The sequence below is a fragment of the Mixophyes fleayi genome, chromosome 2, assembly GCF_038048845.1.
Source record: "Mixophyes fleayi isolate aMixFle1 chromosome 2, aMixFle1.hap1, whole genome shotgun sequence".
NCBI lineage: Eukaryota > Metazoa > Chordata > Amphibia > Anura > Limnodynastidae > Mixophyes > Mixophyes fleayi.
In genome coordinates, this window is record NC_134403.1 from 112,359,080 (window position 1) to 112,378,575 (window position 19,496).

The 19,496-nt window shown below is 38.7% G+C and overlaps 1 protein-coding gene across 3 annotated transcripts in view; it reads right to left on the reverse strand.

Moving 5' to 3' along the window:
• The window catches only part of KLF12 (KLF transcription factor 12), a 172,771-nt gene extending 157,586 nt beyond the window's left edge, over positions 1 to 15,185 (reverse strand). Inside the window, exon 1 of one of the 3 annotated variants that reach the window (XM_075199824.1) lies at positions 14,966 to 15,185. In XM_075199824.1, the coding sequence (XP_075055925.1) occupies positions 14,966 to 14,971 (6 nt within the window). In that variant the 5' untranslated portion in view covers positions 14,972 to 15,185. Of the gene's footprint in view, positions 1 to 14,684; positions 14,857 to 14,877 lie in introns of those variants that run through there. The other 2 variants (XM_075199823.1, XM_075199825.1) reach the window with 2 other exon arrangements.
• Positions 15,186 to 19,496: the final 4,311 nt, after the last annotated feature.

A 19,496-nucleotide genomic window follows, 5' to 3' on the forward strand; every position in this document is an offset into this window, starting at 1 on the left:
CTGGCTGGGTAAGTGAGAGCCCAGCAACATCTAGATACAGTGAATACAAGAGCTTCACACAGGGTTACACCATAACAATGGAAGCACATAGTGAATATTTATCCATAGAACTACTTTCCCTGCACAGTCTGCTTGGCTTAGAAGACTTATTTTCAGAAATGTCACATTCATGACGCCAATGAGAATAGGTGTCATTAGATTAATACAAATTTTTTGTTCATTATTAAAATGTGAAGTACAAAATTGGTCAAACCTTATCGCAGCATTTTACTTAGTGGTTAGATCATTGAATCAATAGTTTCAGCTGTGACTATGGCTGCTGTATCTTCCTACCTGTTAATAACATGAGCACTCTGTCCCACTTTTACCTGATAGGTAGCAACCCTAGCTGTGACATCTTGCATTACGTATTTTACGTATATTATTATATATCCCAAAGTGCCTTGGAGGGAATATATAAACAATTTCTTCTTTTTGTGTTTGGTTACATTGGGCCTGAGTCATTAAGGAGAGCAAAGCATAAAAAAAGAGTAAATTTGCACCTTGGCAAAACCATGTTGCATCGGAGGGGGATGTAAATTTAAAATGTGTGGACAGATTTATAGTTGGGATAGGGCATGTCCTAGATCAACTTTAAATTTCAGTGTAAAAATAAAGCTATCAACTATTTGCATGCTACATGAAAAAACTGCCATTTTTTAACTTATGTGCAAAATAATAAACTAATTTACACCCCTTGCATTGTAACATGGTTTGTCCAGTAGCAAAATTACTATTTTATTTTGCTTTGCTCTCCTTAATGACCATTATGTTTTTGGTTATGCCAGGAGCATTCTCAAAGTTTATTTAATAATACACATATTTGTAAAATCTTTGTAATGCTGGGCAAGGCTGTTTGTCATATAAGGAAAAAAATTATTTCCACTGCAGAAAGACTGAAGTCTGTTTTAAATATACATAAAAGACAACAACAATAATCTAGCGCTCACTATAAAAATTCTAGGACTAATATGGGAAGGAGCGGCTCCGATTTGATTTGGGTTTTTTAGCAGTCCCTTAAAAAAGCTACAGAAACTAATAAATTATTATTAGAACGCTGTTCGTTAGTCCACAATAAACTTAACCATATTATTACTTAAAATTCATATAACATGTATTTTCTCAAAATTAACATGCACATTATAATAAAAACAATTATGCCAAAGATTGCGGGCAGGGCCTTTTTACTTTGTGGATGTCTGTATTACCCAGTATTGCTATGTTACTGTGTTTGTTCCCAATTGCAAAGACCTACGGAATTTTCAGGCGCTATATATATATATATATATTTGATGAATTGTGCATCAAATAACAAAGATAGATGATGTTCAGAAGCACTTGTATTAATTAAATAGTCGCCACTGGTCTCCCATTTTTATTGTACTAAAATAATTAGACTTTGAAAATAATAAGAAATATGGATGGGGTAGAGAACAAGAAGAAAACATGGAACCAAGTCCCCGCCACCCAAGAGGGCAAAGGGAAAAAAAAGCAAAATCCGGTCTGCAGACTTGTACTTGCCTTGGGACAACTTTTGGCAAAATATTTTCATTTTATATGGGATTATAATAAATAAATAAACAAATAAAATGCAGTGATTCAGAAGTCTTCCCACAGTTACCTTTACAAAATGAGCATAACTGGATTCAGGTCTCCCATGCATTTTACAGGGCCTTTGTACATGGAAATGTCCTGCTGCACATGTGAAACATGCTGTGTGTAGTTGTCTTAGGATCAGGACATAGGGCTGCCATTCAGAGACCATCATCAATGAAGGATAAAAGCACCCTGAGCATTTGGAGTTTCAACATCATTTTGTGAGGAAATTAAAAGTCATTGAGTATTTCCATGGCCGTATAAAATCACAAGGCTGCTGTATGATTCGTATTATTGAGGAACTCAAAGATCAGGTGTAATATTATTTTTTAAGGGGCACATCATTCCTTATAATACACACATTTCAATTGCAAGTGGCTTGAATTAGGTGATCCTCATATCCTGGCGTTTTGACTTCAGTTGTGCATTTCATTACAGAACATTTTCAAAGTGAGTCATGAACCAGTGACAGAGGGCCCCTGTAAGACGGGGAAAAGTGCTACTTGTGACTATTTTTTGTTGGCTGTAAACTAGGTGCTCCCATACATTGAAAGAGAAACTTTGAATTTTTAGTTAGAGACGCACTGATTTAGGATTTCACTTTTGTCATTTTATTTTCCTCCTTTGTATTCTACACAATTAGCTAGCTATGTGCTAGTTGCACCTTAATTGCTTGTCTATCTGCTTTAGTGAAATATGCCTCCACCTTCCCCAGGAGACTCATGACAGTATAAACAAACGCATTTGACATGAGTGCTTACTTGTGAACATAACTAAACAGCGCAGGCAGGGTTGGAAAAACAGCGCTGCAACGAAAATGCTGCCGGCCGTAAGTTCTAATGCTCGTGGGTCATTGGAAGCAATGGGTTCCTTTCATATACTTGTTAACATGCTTTATTACTGTTAAAATTTTAGCAAAATGATATATTTGACACCTGCTGCCTTAAGACACTATTCAGTTCAGTGCAAATGCCCACTGGTGAGATTCAGCGGGATGCTGCGGTACTAAAATATTAATTATTTTTGCACTTACATCAAAGAGGTGCGAGGAAAAATAAGCAATGTTTTATGTACTGTAATACCAGGAAATTCCAGCGGGAGCACATCACATGAGGCTTCAACAGGACTTTGCACTGAATTGAATCTCCCCTTAAGCCTGCAGGCTTGAACCTTGATATGATCATGGAACAGCTTCAGGTTTTTTTTATATCCCTATAAGGTACAAGACATACTCTATACAATGAATAAATATTTATAATGCATATAAACCATTTTATATTGCCCATATTTATATGTCAAAGAAAACAAAATATATATATACCAAGTAGGTAAAAGAACAAAGCCACACTTCAGTGTACATAGGTCACTCTGCTTAAAAATAGATGTCTTTCCAGTGGCTGGATACAGATGAGAGTGAAATGTATACCCTGTGAAGAATAGCATCAGGTAATACAACACAAGAGATCCTCTCTCACTTGCTCTACTTTACCAACTCATTATTTCTACTATCCATAAAAAGAGACACATATACAGGGACCCAAACAATATAAATAAATAAAACTGACAAGCACAGTTTAATCAGCTAATGATTTCAACCAATACATTACAATTACAATAATAATTGATGTGTACTATGGAGTAGTATCACGTATTGAACTACTGTAAAATAATCAAAATCAACAGACTCTCATTGTAAGTATTTATCATTGTATGATAAATACTCATCGCTTTGGGGACTGTCTAGTGTATGGTTGACCAGCTTTGGTCAGATTCTCTGGGAAATAGAAATATTGCTTAATTTAAAAAGGTCCTAAAACAGTAACAGATTATTTCACTTGGACTGCATAGCAGATTTATATAGTTATTCACAATTTATAATACATAATTTTAAAAAAAACCAACAACATATCAAGATAACACAATATCTCCACTAAAGTTACGTTCAATTAAATTTAAGAATCAATATTTATTATTGTGAAATTGTGATTGGATATCATTAAGCCAGAAAAGTAAACATATATGAAAATGTAGCACACTTTCTGGATCATGGACTCCAATTTCAAATTCCATTTTGTGTTACCTTCTCTGCAAGTAAAGCAGCTGATGAAACCATGTAACAGGCAGTTTGATGACTATGTCACAGGTTAGAGACAGATACTGCTTAGCGCTGCTATTACATGCATATTTGCAATGAACTCATTTGTAGTTTCCTGAAATAATACTTAGTACATCACTACATTCTTCCCTTCCCCAAGTAGAGCTGCATTTTTAAAAGATACACAACCAGAAATATTACTGGGAGCTACATAAGCTCTTACAAAATGCATTAATTGAGTGACAAAAATAAAACAAAGACAGTCATATTTTAAGTATGGAATGACCCTTAAAGCTGCAAGTACCATGCAAAAGTGTTATAAAATAATATTTTAATATGTCACAGCAATTGAAGCAAACTTGCTCATTATCAGGTTACCAAATGGTCCTTCTGCAATCACATACAACAGAAAACCTGACTATGCACAACTGACCAACTAAATTCAACATTTGCAAAAATATTTTTTATTGCAAGTGCCTGTAACACTAAGCAGGGACATGTCCAGTTCCTTACAGCCTACAGATGTGTGCACACTCTCCAAATGTACTTCATTAAGTGTTCCACCAATCTTTTAAAGCATACTCTCAGTCCAATTATAGAGATTATGGGGCCGATTTAATGCTAAGCAATGTGACACTGGACAACACCACAATGCGGATTTTCCTGTGCACACATACAGGTTGTGAAGAAAAATATGCAAAGTTGCATTGCTGTGGAGTGCCTTCACAACCATTAGAGAGCAGTGGCGGATCCAGGGGGGGGGGGGCGATCGGGGCGATCGCCCCCCCTAGCAGACACTTGCTGCCGACGGCTGCACAGTATGTGCAGGTCCGTCCAGCCGTGACGGGCAGGGACAGTGTGCTGCCCGGCTGCTCTGATTGTGTTTACAACAATCAAAGCAGCCGGGCAGCTCACTGTCCCTGCCTGTCACGGCTGGACGGACCTGCACATACTGTGCAGCCGTCGGCAGCCTAAGTTGCTAGAAAGTGGCGGGGCCTAAATCGCGCCCCCCTATCTCGCCCCGGGTACAGCATTTTTCTAGATCCGCCCCTGTTAGAGAGTCACCCCGGGGCACATTGCTTAGTATTGAATAGGCCTCTATGTATTTTAATATAAGCAAACTGTAAGAGCCCATACACAAGGGCGTTAATGTCACATGTTCAAAAGTCACTGTAATGGCCTGCTATACATGCTTTAACACTTAGTGGGGAAAGGCATTGTTCATGACTACTGTACCGTTGCTACCGTAATAGTGTGCATTATTACCGTTAGTAATTTCAACGCTGATTTTTACTCGCTGCTTTGTGAGCCGTGAACAAAAAATCTGTGTTAAAATTACCGTACTAACAGTAATAGTGTGTGCGACGCATTGTTCTCATGAACAACACAGTCAATTGAATTCACCCTTACAGTCCAAAAAGTAATGTAAGTGAATGTACAAGTATACACAGACTTTCCAACAAGTGTCATTTTAAACTTTACCTGCAGTGTTAATAAATGATAACGCTTGGTATAATATAATGTAGTTCTGTGGGATTACTCATTAAGTACATATAACAGTATCCTGCAGACAGGCTTTGATAACACCCTTCAAAAGCTCTGTTAAAAGTGAAGACAAAGTACAAGCGATTGTCCACATTTTTAACAGGCATTGCTTTTCAACATCTGTGAAAATGAGCATTAAGTTTCAGTTTTTCAGAAATAAACACACTACCTACAATATCTAGACTGGTATACACTTTCCAGTTGGGTGTATCCAACATTTATCAGTACCTGGTTATGAAAATGTTCTCCTGTGCATTTTAAAAACCTGTATGCAGTCATTTGTGGGTTGTCATGGAGATTGAAATCCCAATGCAAATAGCTTTTAGTTGAGTTGTTAGCTCTAATTTAGGACTGCAGGTTGTACGTTACATTTAGACCTCTATTTACTGCAATGTAATATACTGCAAATTGGAAATAGTGGAATTCCACCCTCGTGCCCATGGGTGTGCCTACAATGAGGCAACTACCTCAAGCAGCAACTTTACAGTTCACAGTGTGAAGGGAATTTAAAAAAAATATAATTTTTATGCAGTAAATGTCAATTTTTTGTAATTTTCCTTGTTGGTAGCTCTAATAATGCTTAAAACACACATAGAGAAATATAGAAATGTTCCTGGGAGTTTGTAAGAGATGGTAAGGACGTCATTTCAGTCAGTCGAATGGCAAAGCACACCCCTAATTAGCTGCCCAAGTTTCAGAACAGTAGAGTCTAGTGTACTTGAACCCCATCGAGTGTCAGATACTAGTTATTTGGTAATGGTTATAATTTTGAATCTCAGTGCTCTTAACACTTGATCAGACAGAATGAAATTTCTAGTTTTTCCTATGTTTGTCCCAGCCATCAAACCACAAAGCCAAACTGAACACAGAATACTTTACATGTGTGGACTCCATCAGTTTTAGGGATAGTTAATAAAATGTGCTAGTAACACGAATGTGCTGTAATCCTTCGCAACCAATCAGATATTAGATTTGACCAAGTGAGTGTAACTTTGACTAAAGATTCTGATTGAGTACACTGTTTTACTATTAAATTTCCATAACATACATAAAGCTTATTGTCATTAATACATCCAGCCGTTACTGCCTTCTTCTAGACATTCACCAGAAACCGTGCAATTGTCATAAAAAACATGCTCTGGTTTTTATTCTAGTCAATTGTGTGTAACTTATTTGCATACGATTTTTATTTTTTCAAGCTTGCTTTTACATAGGATCATTTGTTTAAGTTCAATAATATTTTTTTTTACATATAATGAATGGTCTCTATGTAGCCACAGGAAATGATTGTCATTTGTCTGAAATTGTTTTCAGTGTGTACAGTGTAGACTCAATTTTCCAGCTTGTTTGTACACAGTATAATAAAAATAAATGTCAATTTGTTGGCATATTATCCATAACAGATAGTTTATATGGAGTGTACAGAGTAGAACAAATGCGAAATAAAACTAATTCTGGATGTCAGGTGTCAAGAATGACAGACTGGATTTATAATGGATGTATTTTATAGGAGGTTATTCTGCTCCTTTCAGTAACAATTATAAATAGTGGTTGTACTAATAGTTAAATGTAACTGAATGGAGTTGGTGAGGAAAATCAAACTTGATAACACTACAATAGTAGTATAAGACATATTCAGTAAAACTATGAAAATACACAGTAGGACTAGATTTACTAAGCTGCGGGTTTGAAAAAGTGGGGATGTTGCCTATAGCAACCAATCAGATTCTAGCTGTCATTTTGTAGAAAGCACTAAATAAATGAAAGCTAGAATCTGATTGGTTGCTATAGGCAACATCCCCACTTTTTCAAACCCGCAGCTCAGGCGCGGGCTGACGGACGTCAGCCCGGGGGGCACACGCCGCACATCATCAATGACGCGGCCGCTTCACGTTTCATGTGATGCGGCCGCATCACATTTATATTACTTCCGGGGGGGCGGCCGGCCCTAACAGCCGTGATTGTGAGCGGCCCAGGGGGCCGATGCCCCCCTGCCCCCCGGCCCAGCCCGTCCCTGCAGCAGCTTAGTAAATCTAGCCCAGTAATGCTGTATACACAAAATGATGTGTTCCAAATAAAGAGGTGGTGAAATGCTGCAGGCTTAGTGCTCTATGCTCCCAACAGACTGGTATCCTGAGCATATGGCGGGTCACATAGAGGGCCTGATTCAGAGATAGAAGTAAATCCAACTAGAAGGTGCAATGATTGGCAAAACTATGTTGCGCTGCAGGTGGGGGCCAATGTTAAGTGTGTGAACAGATTTAGAATAGGGAGGGAAGTGCGTCCGTGCGTAGTATAAAGAATAGCGCTGCCCAGCATTTCTATGCTGCACACAGTATTTTCCCTGTATGATACATAAGAATTGAATCTACACCCCTTGTATTGCACAATGGTTTGTCTTGGTGCAAAATTGCACCATTAAGCTGGATTTGCTCTTAACCTTACATGAGGCCCGGTGTGTGCAGTAGGTACATGCAGACAACATCACAGAGGAGGAGGCTTTGACACACGGCGAAGTGACTGGGTATTTCACACAAAAGAAACCATACAAAGTGTGGTTTAAATGCATGTTTTGGAGAAAAACATTAAATAAAATAATGGACAGATTATTTCCCACTAGCCATCATTTGTTTTGGCTAGACATTTCATTTTACCTCAAATGAATAGCTCCATGGTGTAGTTAGCATTGAGGCAGAAACAAACCACTAGCTTCTTGTGTATGTATTCCACTGTTGCATATCCAAATATATCATACTTTACATAGTACTGTAATAATTAATTTCCTTTACTGTTGTAATACATGGAGTTGTATCACTTGTGATTGCTATAATTATTATTACTTATTTAGAAAGCACCAACATCTCCCGCAGAACTGTACCAGGGAAGTAGTACATACAGGGCAAATATAACAATTACATAAGTTGTAACACTTACATGTGGAGACACAATATGAATGAGAACCATGCTCCAAAAAAACATACAATGTAAAGGAAAAGGGATATAAACAGTAGGCAAGGAAACATGTAAGGTAAGGAGTGAGGGTCTGATTTATTAAGGAAGGTAAATGGTGATACCGGACGTATTTTGCATAAAATTGCACTGTGCATGCCCGGAAAAGTACTATACTCTAGCGATCGCAAGTACATTCAATTCATCTAGGACACATCTGACAGCCTATAATTTCATGGACAGAACGGGGAGGGGAATGGGCATATATACATATACAATGCAAAGTAAGGGCGTGCCAAGGTTGTGCGAACACACATTGGTCTGATTCAAGCTCTGGGCATCTCTCGGGTACATGATTATCAGCCATATCACTTGCATCAGCTACAGGTCGGGTGTAAGTGCAGACTGATAGGATAACAGACGTGTATGCATGCCACAACATGTGTTTGCAATTAGGGGCAACTGTAGAAAGACATTTAATATACAGTTCACATTGAGAACATCTTGAAAAATGTATTTGGTGAGGAAGAAAAAATATAAAAAAGTAATACAATATTTTTTCTCTCTTTTGTTTTGCATGTCTTAATGAATAAGTCCCTGTCTGTGCATTGTAAATTAGACTGGTTGTTTTATCAGGCAACTACAGTGTGGTATTAAGGGGTCAGGTAATAAGCTTGCTTATAGAGATGAGTTTTAAGGGACCATTTAAAGGTTTGAAGATTGTGGGCGTCTGGTGTTGTGCACAAGACAGTTCCAGAGAACAGGTCAAACACAAGAGAAGTGCTGGAGACGAAAGCGAGAATTCATTATAGATCAGAGTGGAGGCAAACTGTTTAGTGGTAGACCACAAAGGAGGGCGTTGCAATAGTCTAGATGGGATGTTTAGAGCATGCACAAGTATTTAGTTGCTGCAGCGATAGATAAATCTGACAAATTGATTTTGATTCCCAGATGGAGAATGGTTGTCAGTTTCATAATGCCTAACTTTCTGTAAATGATAACTTTTTATGGCTGAAATGCCAAATTATGTGTTCTCATCAACACATTATTCCTTATGTTATAATCAGAAATGAATTCTTCCAGTTACTTTTCCATTCCTCCCTTCTATTAATGTTTAATTCAATCTAATATAATCTGAAATACAATTGCTGGGCAGAAGAAACATTTTGGAGGGGACCCAGCAATCCACTCTGGAGTTCAGGAACTGAAGGATTATATAGGCCTTCTCTATGCATGCTATGGAGTGGATGGACCAGTATCGCCTGGCCTCATAGCAGTCCATGCACTGTCCCAAAGGTAGTTCCACCACTGCTAAGGTAGCATTTTGTAAATACAAATTACTTTAGTGTTGGCGTTTAACAGTTATTGGCAAAGCAACTCTGCCATATATACATTTTCCTCTGCTTGACCCAAGTTCAGCTTAGCAAGTTATGAAAAGGTATTATGCTCAGGTACATCCATAGTCTACCTGCCTATAGGTAGACTGTTTCCCCTCGTAACCACTCACTTATAACCAGCCAGTGAGCATATGCTGCCACAGCTGTTCAATGCTGACACAAAAGTAAAGTGTTCAATTCCTAAAAAAATTGATCTAGATTGTACCACAATTAAATAATCACTGTGAAATAAAACTTGTTTTAAAATCACATCTACGACAGAGCAAGAACAAAGATTTGTTCAACGAATTTTATATGTAACAAACGTTTTTGCTTTTTTCTATCTCACTCAACTCAGTGGTTTTGAAGCAATCTCAAGTGGCTAAAACCAGTGAAAAATGTTGGTGAATTTTATACCGATTTACTTTCGGCGATTAGGGAATCGACCTGTACGTCACTAACAAACAGCAATTTAAATCACTATTTATTCAAATCTATATTTAATAGCTTGCCTCCACAAACAAATATATGTATTTCAATGTTTGCTGGCTTTTATGAGTTATAGCAATTAAGCTATAAACATGTAAAGTACTTTCTCACTGTTAGTGACATGTATAAGTAGAGTTTCTGGTCTTATAATTGGACTAACCTATATATGGGTGGCTCCAAACCTAATTTAAAATGTAATATAAATATAACATAGACTCCCTGATAATGCCTACTGACGATACTAACGGGAGGTTGCCTCAGTCCGTCAGTGATGTCACGCCTGCACAATATGGGTCCAGTTGCTGGAGGCTGCTGTTTATATGCCTTTCAGGACTCATTTTTGTGAGTATATTTCTTTACTTATATATGTAATTTACATAAAATGTATTGCATTACAGCGCTCTCCTCCTTCTGTCAATGCATGTTTTTGGGGGTGTTGACAAATTCTATGGAACACAGATAACCAAGACTTATATGAATAACCATTTGTATAATCTACATCATTGATGGGCAACAGGCGGACTTTGGGCTGGTAGCAGTCAGGCCAGCATTCACCTGTCTCCTTCCAGCCTTATGCCCTTGCTATTGAAGAAGAGCTGAGGCTGCAGCTGAACCTTCACATCTCACAAAACAGAGTGTGATTGGAGCAAACACTTCTGCATAAAAGAAATGGAGTGCAGTGCAGACAGCCCAACGGAGTGCAGTGCAGACAGCCCAATGTGATCTCCCTCACTACTCCAAAAGGAAAGACTGTGATTCTGCCTAAAAAGGTAAGCAGAAATGTTTGAGCAGAGTTATATTACTTAGCGGTCTGGGGGAACAAATTGCTTGTTATCTGGGGGCAAGAGAGAGAGAATGAAGGAAACAAGAGTGAGAGGAGGTGTGTGTTTGTTTGTGTGTAAGACAAACTTATTACTTATTACTAAAGTTAAGGTCAATGTGCAGCCCTTTTGAAGGTAAAAGGGCCGCATATGTGTTCCCTGAAATGTATCAGGTTGTTCATCACTGATCTAATGCTCCTTCACTTTTCCTGTCTAAGTGGGGAACTTCATTAATCGTGGGTGCCATCGTACATCACCTCATGCACATTGCCGGACAATACGGTACAGAATCTCTGATAATTTTCTCCTCTATCTCTATGGGACGCTGAGGAAAATGAGCAGAGATTTGAGTAAAAATTCTGAGTCGATCGATGTGTCTCCACGGACTGTTACGCCAACACATCGCAGTACCTCGCGGCTAACTGAATACCTAAGAGTATATTTAGAAGAGTGGAGATCCTTTACAGACCATCTTAAATGACCAGTTTGGTATTAAAAAATATAATTACTTCATATCTAATATTACCTGGTCAATTAACCTATACACTGTAAAGACCAACACTACTCTCAAAAACCACCCTAAATGACATGCTATGTGAGGCACTTTAACATGAGCATCACAAGGCCTGCAAATAGGAAACTGCTTCACATGAAGGCAAAAAGTAAACCTGTTGAGGGCCACTTCCTGACCACCACTGCTTATAAAGTTCTAAACAGTAGACAGCAAGTCTTTTGCTATATATGTGCGTTTGCTTTTTACTAACAATTGCTTTACTGCCTTCCATATGAACTAAACATAAAGTTGGTAATGATATAATCTCTGGTAACGATTGATATGTTATTCAGACATTGCCTTGGTGTACTGTGGAAAAGAAAGATCCCACAGTAGATCAACTAGCCCTTTAAACATGGCTGTACTCAAAGTGGTATTATCCACATTAACAATACTACCCTTGTGTAAAGCCGGTATCCCTGAACGTACAATAACTGCCACCTTGTGAGCAGCAATAGGCACTGGAGGGGTGGAGCTGCCAGGTAGGGTTTAAAATTACACACAAAAAAACCCCCATGCACAACTCTGAGAACCCATAAAAGTTGTCAATGGGCAAAATGCTTTGAAAGTGGCAGATGACCGGAGCCCAGCACCTGCGGGGTTCACAATACAGTGCATCCTGCCACCAGTCAAAGTGTGATTGGGAGGAGACCCCATGGTCTTTGAGTGCAATTCTAAGAAAAACGTCTTAGAAAGTCATCCCTATTTACCTATATTGTGTATGCCTTTTATTATAATTTAAAACTTCTGAGCAGGTATAAAAAGTAATCAAACTCTTGATGTCTGCAATTCTCCGACTCTGCCTCCACCTTTCATGTAAACATGAAGAAATGTTTGCAATCATGTAGCTTCCCATGAACTGTCAACATTTCTTGCCTTTAAATTATTACTAGCTTACTGTATAAAACAAGCACTCAGAACTATAGAGTTGTAAAATAAGCAAAATTATTGAAATTTGTAAATATTCTGCAGGCAAAAGGCCAGAAAAAAAGCTATTTATCTTAAATGCAATTATATTTTGTAAACAAACACAGACTTTTGAATAAATTCCTACTTATGTCATTGAACCTCATTTTTTTCAGTAGTGTATACAATAGAATGACTTACGCCATCACATGGCTATGCACCCATACAGACAACATAATAACAACTATATGAGGACACAGACCTGTGTAAAAAGCAGGGAAGAGGAATGCAGACATCACAATGGATTAGCTTGGTGACGTCTCCCTGACTGACAGATGTCTCTGTTGAGCCCAGCATTGCACATGCCTGTATTGTAAATGGGGCTTTTCTTTCCCCTTGACAGGAGCAAATGATTGAGAGGAAACAATCCTTATAACCAATAGCTTTTCGTGCTAAACAGATCATTAGTCAAGACTACTAAATATCCATCCAAGACCAAGACAGGCTTTAAATATTCCTTCACAGTTATAGAACATATAACAACCAAACCTCTATGCTAAATGTCTGTTTATCCAGATTACATACTTCTCTCTGTGCTAATGCTTCAAACTGAAAACAGCTTTTAGCAGCTGAATATAAGCAGCTAACACTAAGGTGCTCAGTGTTCTAACAGTGCTATGAATCAGTGTTTGTTTTGTATATAGGTACTGTCCTTTGCCTTGTAATGATTCTTTGTACTGACTATACAATGGAAATAGTCACTCCTCAAATGTAGTCTTTACAGTCTCTGTAAAGACTTTAATTTATTTTTATATTTTTTACTTTGGCATTACGTCAATAATTAAAGGCAAAGCTAACCCAAACAACTTCACACACGCTGGAAAACACATCTGCGTATAAATATTATAAATGATATTCATGATGTAACCACAGGGCATAAGAAAGCTGAATTTGGGGGAGTCATGCAGAATAAATCTGTGGTCATTTCTATACGGTATTCAGTCACTTGTATTTTATGCATTCGACAGATTCGTAATAATATGCATTCTCTCTGTCTAGCTATATGCTCTACTATATTTTCATTGCCATTTAATTGCTTGAAGTCCTATATTTGGTTTGTTTCAATACTGTACACATTATTTAACTGATAGTATCATATAGTAATTACTACAGTAATTAGGTAGAATTCACTACAATACATTTGCGTAATACATTTTCTGTGCCTAGAAATATCAAATAACTAAAAAACCAAATGCAAACATGTAAATTAGTCTCATTTAAATAAATGAAATGCATTGTGTTAAGTACAGAAAATTATATACACACACACACATATATATATATATAATTATTTATATATATATATATATATATATATATATATAATATATATATATATATATATATATATATATATATATATATATAAATAAGTGTGTGTGTGTGTGTGTGTGTGTGTGTGTGTGTGTGTGTGTGTGTGTGTGTAGAATTTCAATAGAAATGTCGTCATCTGTAAAGCAAGTCCAAAAAATAAAAGACAAAATTAGGAGCAAATGCTGTCAAAACCTATATGATGAGCACACAAAGAGAGATCACAGATCAAGATGCAAAAAACCTATCACATTTTCACCAACTAATGTCACAGGGTCAGTACTCAGCAGTCTCATTACAAATACTGGAGAGCAGCTGTAGTGCTGATTCCTCAGGAACAGTATGGTAAATCAACATGCAAACTTATACCCTGTCAACTTAGGCTACGTCCACCTTAATTGAAAATTACTGCGATAGGCCAGCCCTCTCTGATTACTTTTATGAGGCACGAATGCTGATGCAAGTGACAGTTCTACATCATTACCATGCAGACAATGATGAACGTAGAAGGAAGGCTGGGTAGGGGGGGTCTGGTTATGACAAGCAGGTCATCTCCACTTCCAACTCTTGCTTCTTCCAAAACATATCAATAGTGATACAAAACAAAAAAAGTACTAACATAAACACATTTGCTGCACAGCCGTCATTGCGGTTAATGACACTATTTTTAAACACAACCGAATCCTAAAGGGCCTCCGAACAATATCACGACTGTAATATGCAAATGGATAGATGTCCAAGTTTAGACTATTCAAGATGTGCTCAAGAGTAAACAATGACAGTAAATTAGCATAGAAATAAATAATTTGTCTTCTTTTAATATAAAACACACACTTCAACATTGAAGAAAACAACAATTTAAATGACATATGTATGAATGTCTTGGGCACAGACCATGTCAGATGTAAATGCATGTTTTCATAAGAAATGGAAGAGTCACAGACCTGAGTAGAAGCTGCAGAGCAGTAGAAAAGGGTTTCGTGTGCCTTATAGAGAATCCCCTGTCTGAGCCTTTCTCACACACACACACACGCACACACACACACATACATACAGAGACTCCCTCAGCTGCTCAATGCAGTTCTCAGGAAATGAATGGGGGCACACAGAGAACTGTTGTACTTGCAAATGACTTACCGGGATCACATGATCTGTTAAATCTAGGGTGGGCCGGTGGGTGGAGGCTTTCATAAACAAGAGAGGACAATATAACTGGGAGTCTTACCAGCATGCATCGAGTTACACGGAGGCCCCTGACAAGGGGGGCTTCAGACGTCTCATGGAGCTGATGCCCTTATTCCTATAGGATTCTTCCCCGTCTAGATGCCTAAATACAAAGTCACGATGATATTAATCATAGCATAAAGCAGCAAGGCTGCTGGAGTAACTGTACTGCAGACAACTGAGTATTTATGACAAGATTAAGATGGTTGCTGCTGCTGTTCGAAATCCCCTTCTTGTGCTGGCGAAACCCTCCCTGCTTCCACCCTGAGGAGTAGGAGGCAACACCCACAGAATGCCCGTGTATATCAGCATGTAGATGTGACGGCTGCTAGAATACACTATGTTTGTCCCCTTGCTTATGTTTTGCTAACATTTCTCTTATATACCTCAGTTTACTATTGAAAAAAAGTCACAGAGCAGTTTTGGTGGGGAAATAACACTATGGCATACAGTGCTGCTGTACCTGAATAGCCTTGTTATAAGCATCATTTATAGCAAGACTGCTTCTAATTGGATAGCAAAACATATACAAATATTTCTACCGGCAAAGCAGCCTATTAGAATTAATTGTTCAATTTACGTCACCAATAAACATTCAAAAATGCACCCAGAAAATTACATTTCACACAGCAAAACGAATGCAGATTATTGACATCATGGGAAGCAAAGCAGATGAGACCAAATGAGAAAGTAAATATGGGATGGGCCCCACACAGGAAAGTTCCACTTAATTTTGTTGACATTGATATAGATCCGCATTCCACATATTTGCACTTAGGCCCTGGTACCAAGATCTATTTCCTGCGAGACTTTTGGTGATACACTCATTACCATTCAAATGCTTTATTCACTCTCTGGTGTCCTAACTTGGGAGCCTGCATATGTCTGACCCAGTTGGGGCCCTGACATTCCTAACACAACATTGGCTTTCCGCCCAGAACTACCGAGGAAACGGGGCAGGCAGGAATAATTCCAAATATCCCCAGCTTTTCGTACACTTTTTATAATGTGTTCTTATAGATGGATGTAAATATCTATACATTATATAACTTCAGTAGCAGAACATAACAGGTTTGGTAAATTGCCATAGTGTTTATGCAGCCAGTTTCACTGCACTATTTATGACATAGCTCAATGCGGGCTGATATTGATGTGAAGATTCCTATGTTAAATACTGACATTTACAATTTAAGGATAAGGTACAGTAGCACAGGTTATATTTTAACTTTATACACTGCAAATGATTTTCTGATGTGTGACATTTAAAAATTAACATCATTTTCACAACAGAGCGAGTTAATAGATATCCCTGTGGGGTTAGTTAACTGACAACAGAGCATCTTTTTAACACAGTGAGGTGATGTGTCTAATGAATTCCAAAATTAGAAGACCCATAATACTGTTCAGCGTTTCCCTAGAGGCGGTTTCCTTTCCAGAGAAGACTAATGGTTGCTTCAAGAAAGGCCAGTGCTGCATTTGGAACTGAGAAAGCCCAATGTGCTGCACTTCAGATATTCTGCAGCTGCAGAGGAGTATGTCAGAAAGACTGTGGTTGCTATGGGAACTCAGGATGCTGAGCACAGTAGCACACACTCAGGATGTTCCTTTCCAGCTCTGCAATTATTTAACCCTGTGTGTATCACACATCCTCTAGAATCTGTGAGTTGCAGTACCAAAATAAAATGCACATACATACATGTATACATTTATTTATGTTAAATTTAATTTGAAATATATGTCGTCTCTTATATTCTATATGTGATCATTGGAACAATTGTAATACAAGTGTTAAATAATAAAAGTTCCTGTCATTGTTTATATTGTGCCCAAAGCTGCAAAAAAGTGAATTGAACACCTAACCTGCTAGTGTTTTTTCATAGAAACATACCTTTTTCATATTACATACCTGTTGGCAGCTGGCAACTTCAATGTAAACAGGCATCTATGAAAAGACGTTCACTTAAACATTTTCCACAATGTCTAAAAGACAAACAAAAGGGAAATAAATATAAACAGGTTAATTTAGATAAACTTCACTGACACATCAGTCCCTCACCCAGCTTTGTATTTTAAAAATTGTGCTCTAAGGATAAGCTCTTCAAAAAGGTTTATTCCACCCCACACTTTTTCTTAGATCCAAATAAGATTAAACAAAACCATAGGATCCTGGGTTATCATATTAAGGATCAGAACCTTTAATTATGGGAAAATAAATAATGCCTGTTAAATATTTGGGTTTTAAAAAAGGGAACTGTACTGTGTATATGGACATATGAGAAGGGAACTGTACTGGGTATATAGACACATGAGAAGCCTAATACCAACTCTACGGGGAAACTTTTTTCTGGGGCAAAAGTCTCTGGGGTGATTCTCTTCCAAAAGTTATTGGCTGCAACCATTGAATATTTGGCGTTTCTGCCAAATCTTAGTTTAAGCCTCAAAGCAGCATTTTTTTTTTTACTTGAAAAGATTAAACTAGAAAAATATTAAAATACTTAATGCAAAAGTTACTTTCAGTTATACAGGAAGACTGTATGAAGGGAAAGGGAGCTTTATTTTCTCCTGCACTTGAAATTTTGTTTTCTTGTGCTGTCCCACCCCTCTCAGTCCCTCCAATTTATTTTTTATCATGTTTGGAAGACTTGCTGGTTATGAAGAAGGTGAAAGAGAAGTCCATTGTTCCCCCATAACATTTGACAAGGTTGAGGGGTGGCTCCCATCTCGGCTCCTAGTAAAGATGCTGAAAGCAAAAGCACTACACTGTTTTAAGTAAGAAGCTGGGATCTGGGTGTGGGCACACATGGCAGCAGAGCGCTCATCATTTCTTTTCTTTTTTTTCTAATTTTTTATTTTCAGTGGCCAATCAAGAAAATACAGACAGCAAAACGATAACACTGTGTAGCATACACAGTAAAATCACAACAGTTATTGTTGTGTATTGCAAATTAGGAAACCCTTAGACAAAAATGACCGGTTTTTACATTTTTAAAGAGTAATATAAAATGGGTGTAGGAACAAAAGGGATTGTGGGGGAGGGGTGAGGGGGGGTAGGACCACAAAGATAAGCACTGTAAGTATTTAGAGGATAACTAGGGTGTGTTGAGCCTATAGCAGAGGGGGAGATATGTGTCGGGAAGGGTTAGGGTCATCGCACATGGGTCAGGTCGGAGGACGCGGAGCGTTGAGGGGGGAAGGTGAGTTCCACGGCTAGCCATGGAGCCCAGACTTGACTGAAGACGTGGCCTCTATCGTGGAGGTAGTACGTAATCTCCTCCATAGCGGCCACGTGCCAAATCTGCTTCTTGAGAGCCAAAAGGGATGGAGGTGAGGTCTTTTTCCAATTAAGGGCTATGAGTGATTTGGCTGCTGTCAGGATGTGGGCAGTTAATTTCTTGGAGAATTTGTCCAGGTCTTGGGGAGGGTAACATAAAAGAAATATCCAGGGATCTTTCGGGATGGGGGCTTCAAAAAGGGTATTTAGGAAACTATGGACTGAATCCCAGAAGGTGGTGATAATCGGGCAAGACCACCAAATATGAAACAACTCTCATCCTTTCTAATAAAGGTATACATCAGTTGGAAGATCATCTCCAGTGCAGGTATGAATCAGTTGGACAAAGCCTAAGACATGGGTGTGAGCATGTGTAGCAGCTGCACTCTCATTATCTATACAACTGTTTTAAGAATCTGGGAATAAGAGCACACATGGCATCTGTACTCATCTCCAGTAAAAGTATACATCATTTAAAAAAAGTCTAGGTTCTGGGTGTGGGCAGACTTGTCAGCTGTACTCTCGTTATTTCTAGTGAGGGTCTACATCAGTTGGAAGAAGTCTGCATCTTGGTATGAGCAAACATGGCAGCTGTGGTTTCATCATTTCCAGCGAAGTTGTACATCAGTTGGACGAACCCTGGGTGTGGGCATACGTTGCAGCTGTACTCTCATCCTCTCCAGTGAAGATATATATCAGTTCTAAGAAACCAGGATCCGCGGGTGGGCATGTCAGGATACCAGGATATCAAATGGGGGTAATTCTGGTCCCTAGGATTCACTGATCACACTGGCAAGGTAGAAAGGGAAGATACAACAGTATCTTTATTACAAAATTATTCACTATGTGTCACGAGCCGCAGCGTTACTCACAGCTGCCGTGGCTCGCTGCCTGCCCGCTCTAGAGTCCCGGCCGTCACCATGATGACCGGGACGTCATTTCCCCTCAACCCCCGACCGTTGCCAAGGCAACGGCCGGACGCCTCTTCAGCACTGCGTCCCGGCAGTGTTGGTAGCCAGGCGCATGCGCGCAACAGATAGCCGGTAGGCTGATCTAATGAGGAGGGCTGGATTTACAGCCATTAGCCTGCAACTGTGTATTTCAGGGTCAAGCCCTGATTGGCCCTGCTCTGTCTAAGCAATTAGCCTGCAGGAGTGTATTAACTCCTGATTGGTTTGTGTGAGTATTTAAGGCAATGAGGTCTGCTGCCTCATTGCCGGTTATAGCGTCCAGTCTGCCTGTCAGCTAACCTGCTCCTGCT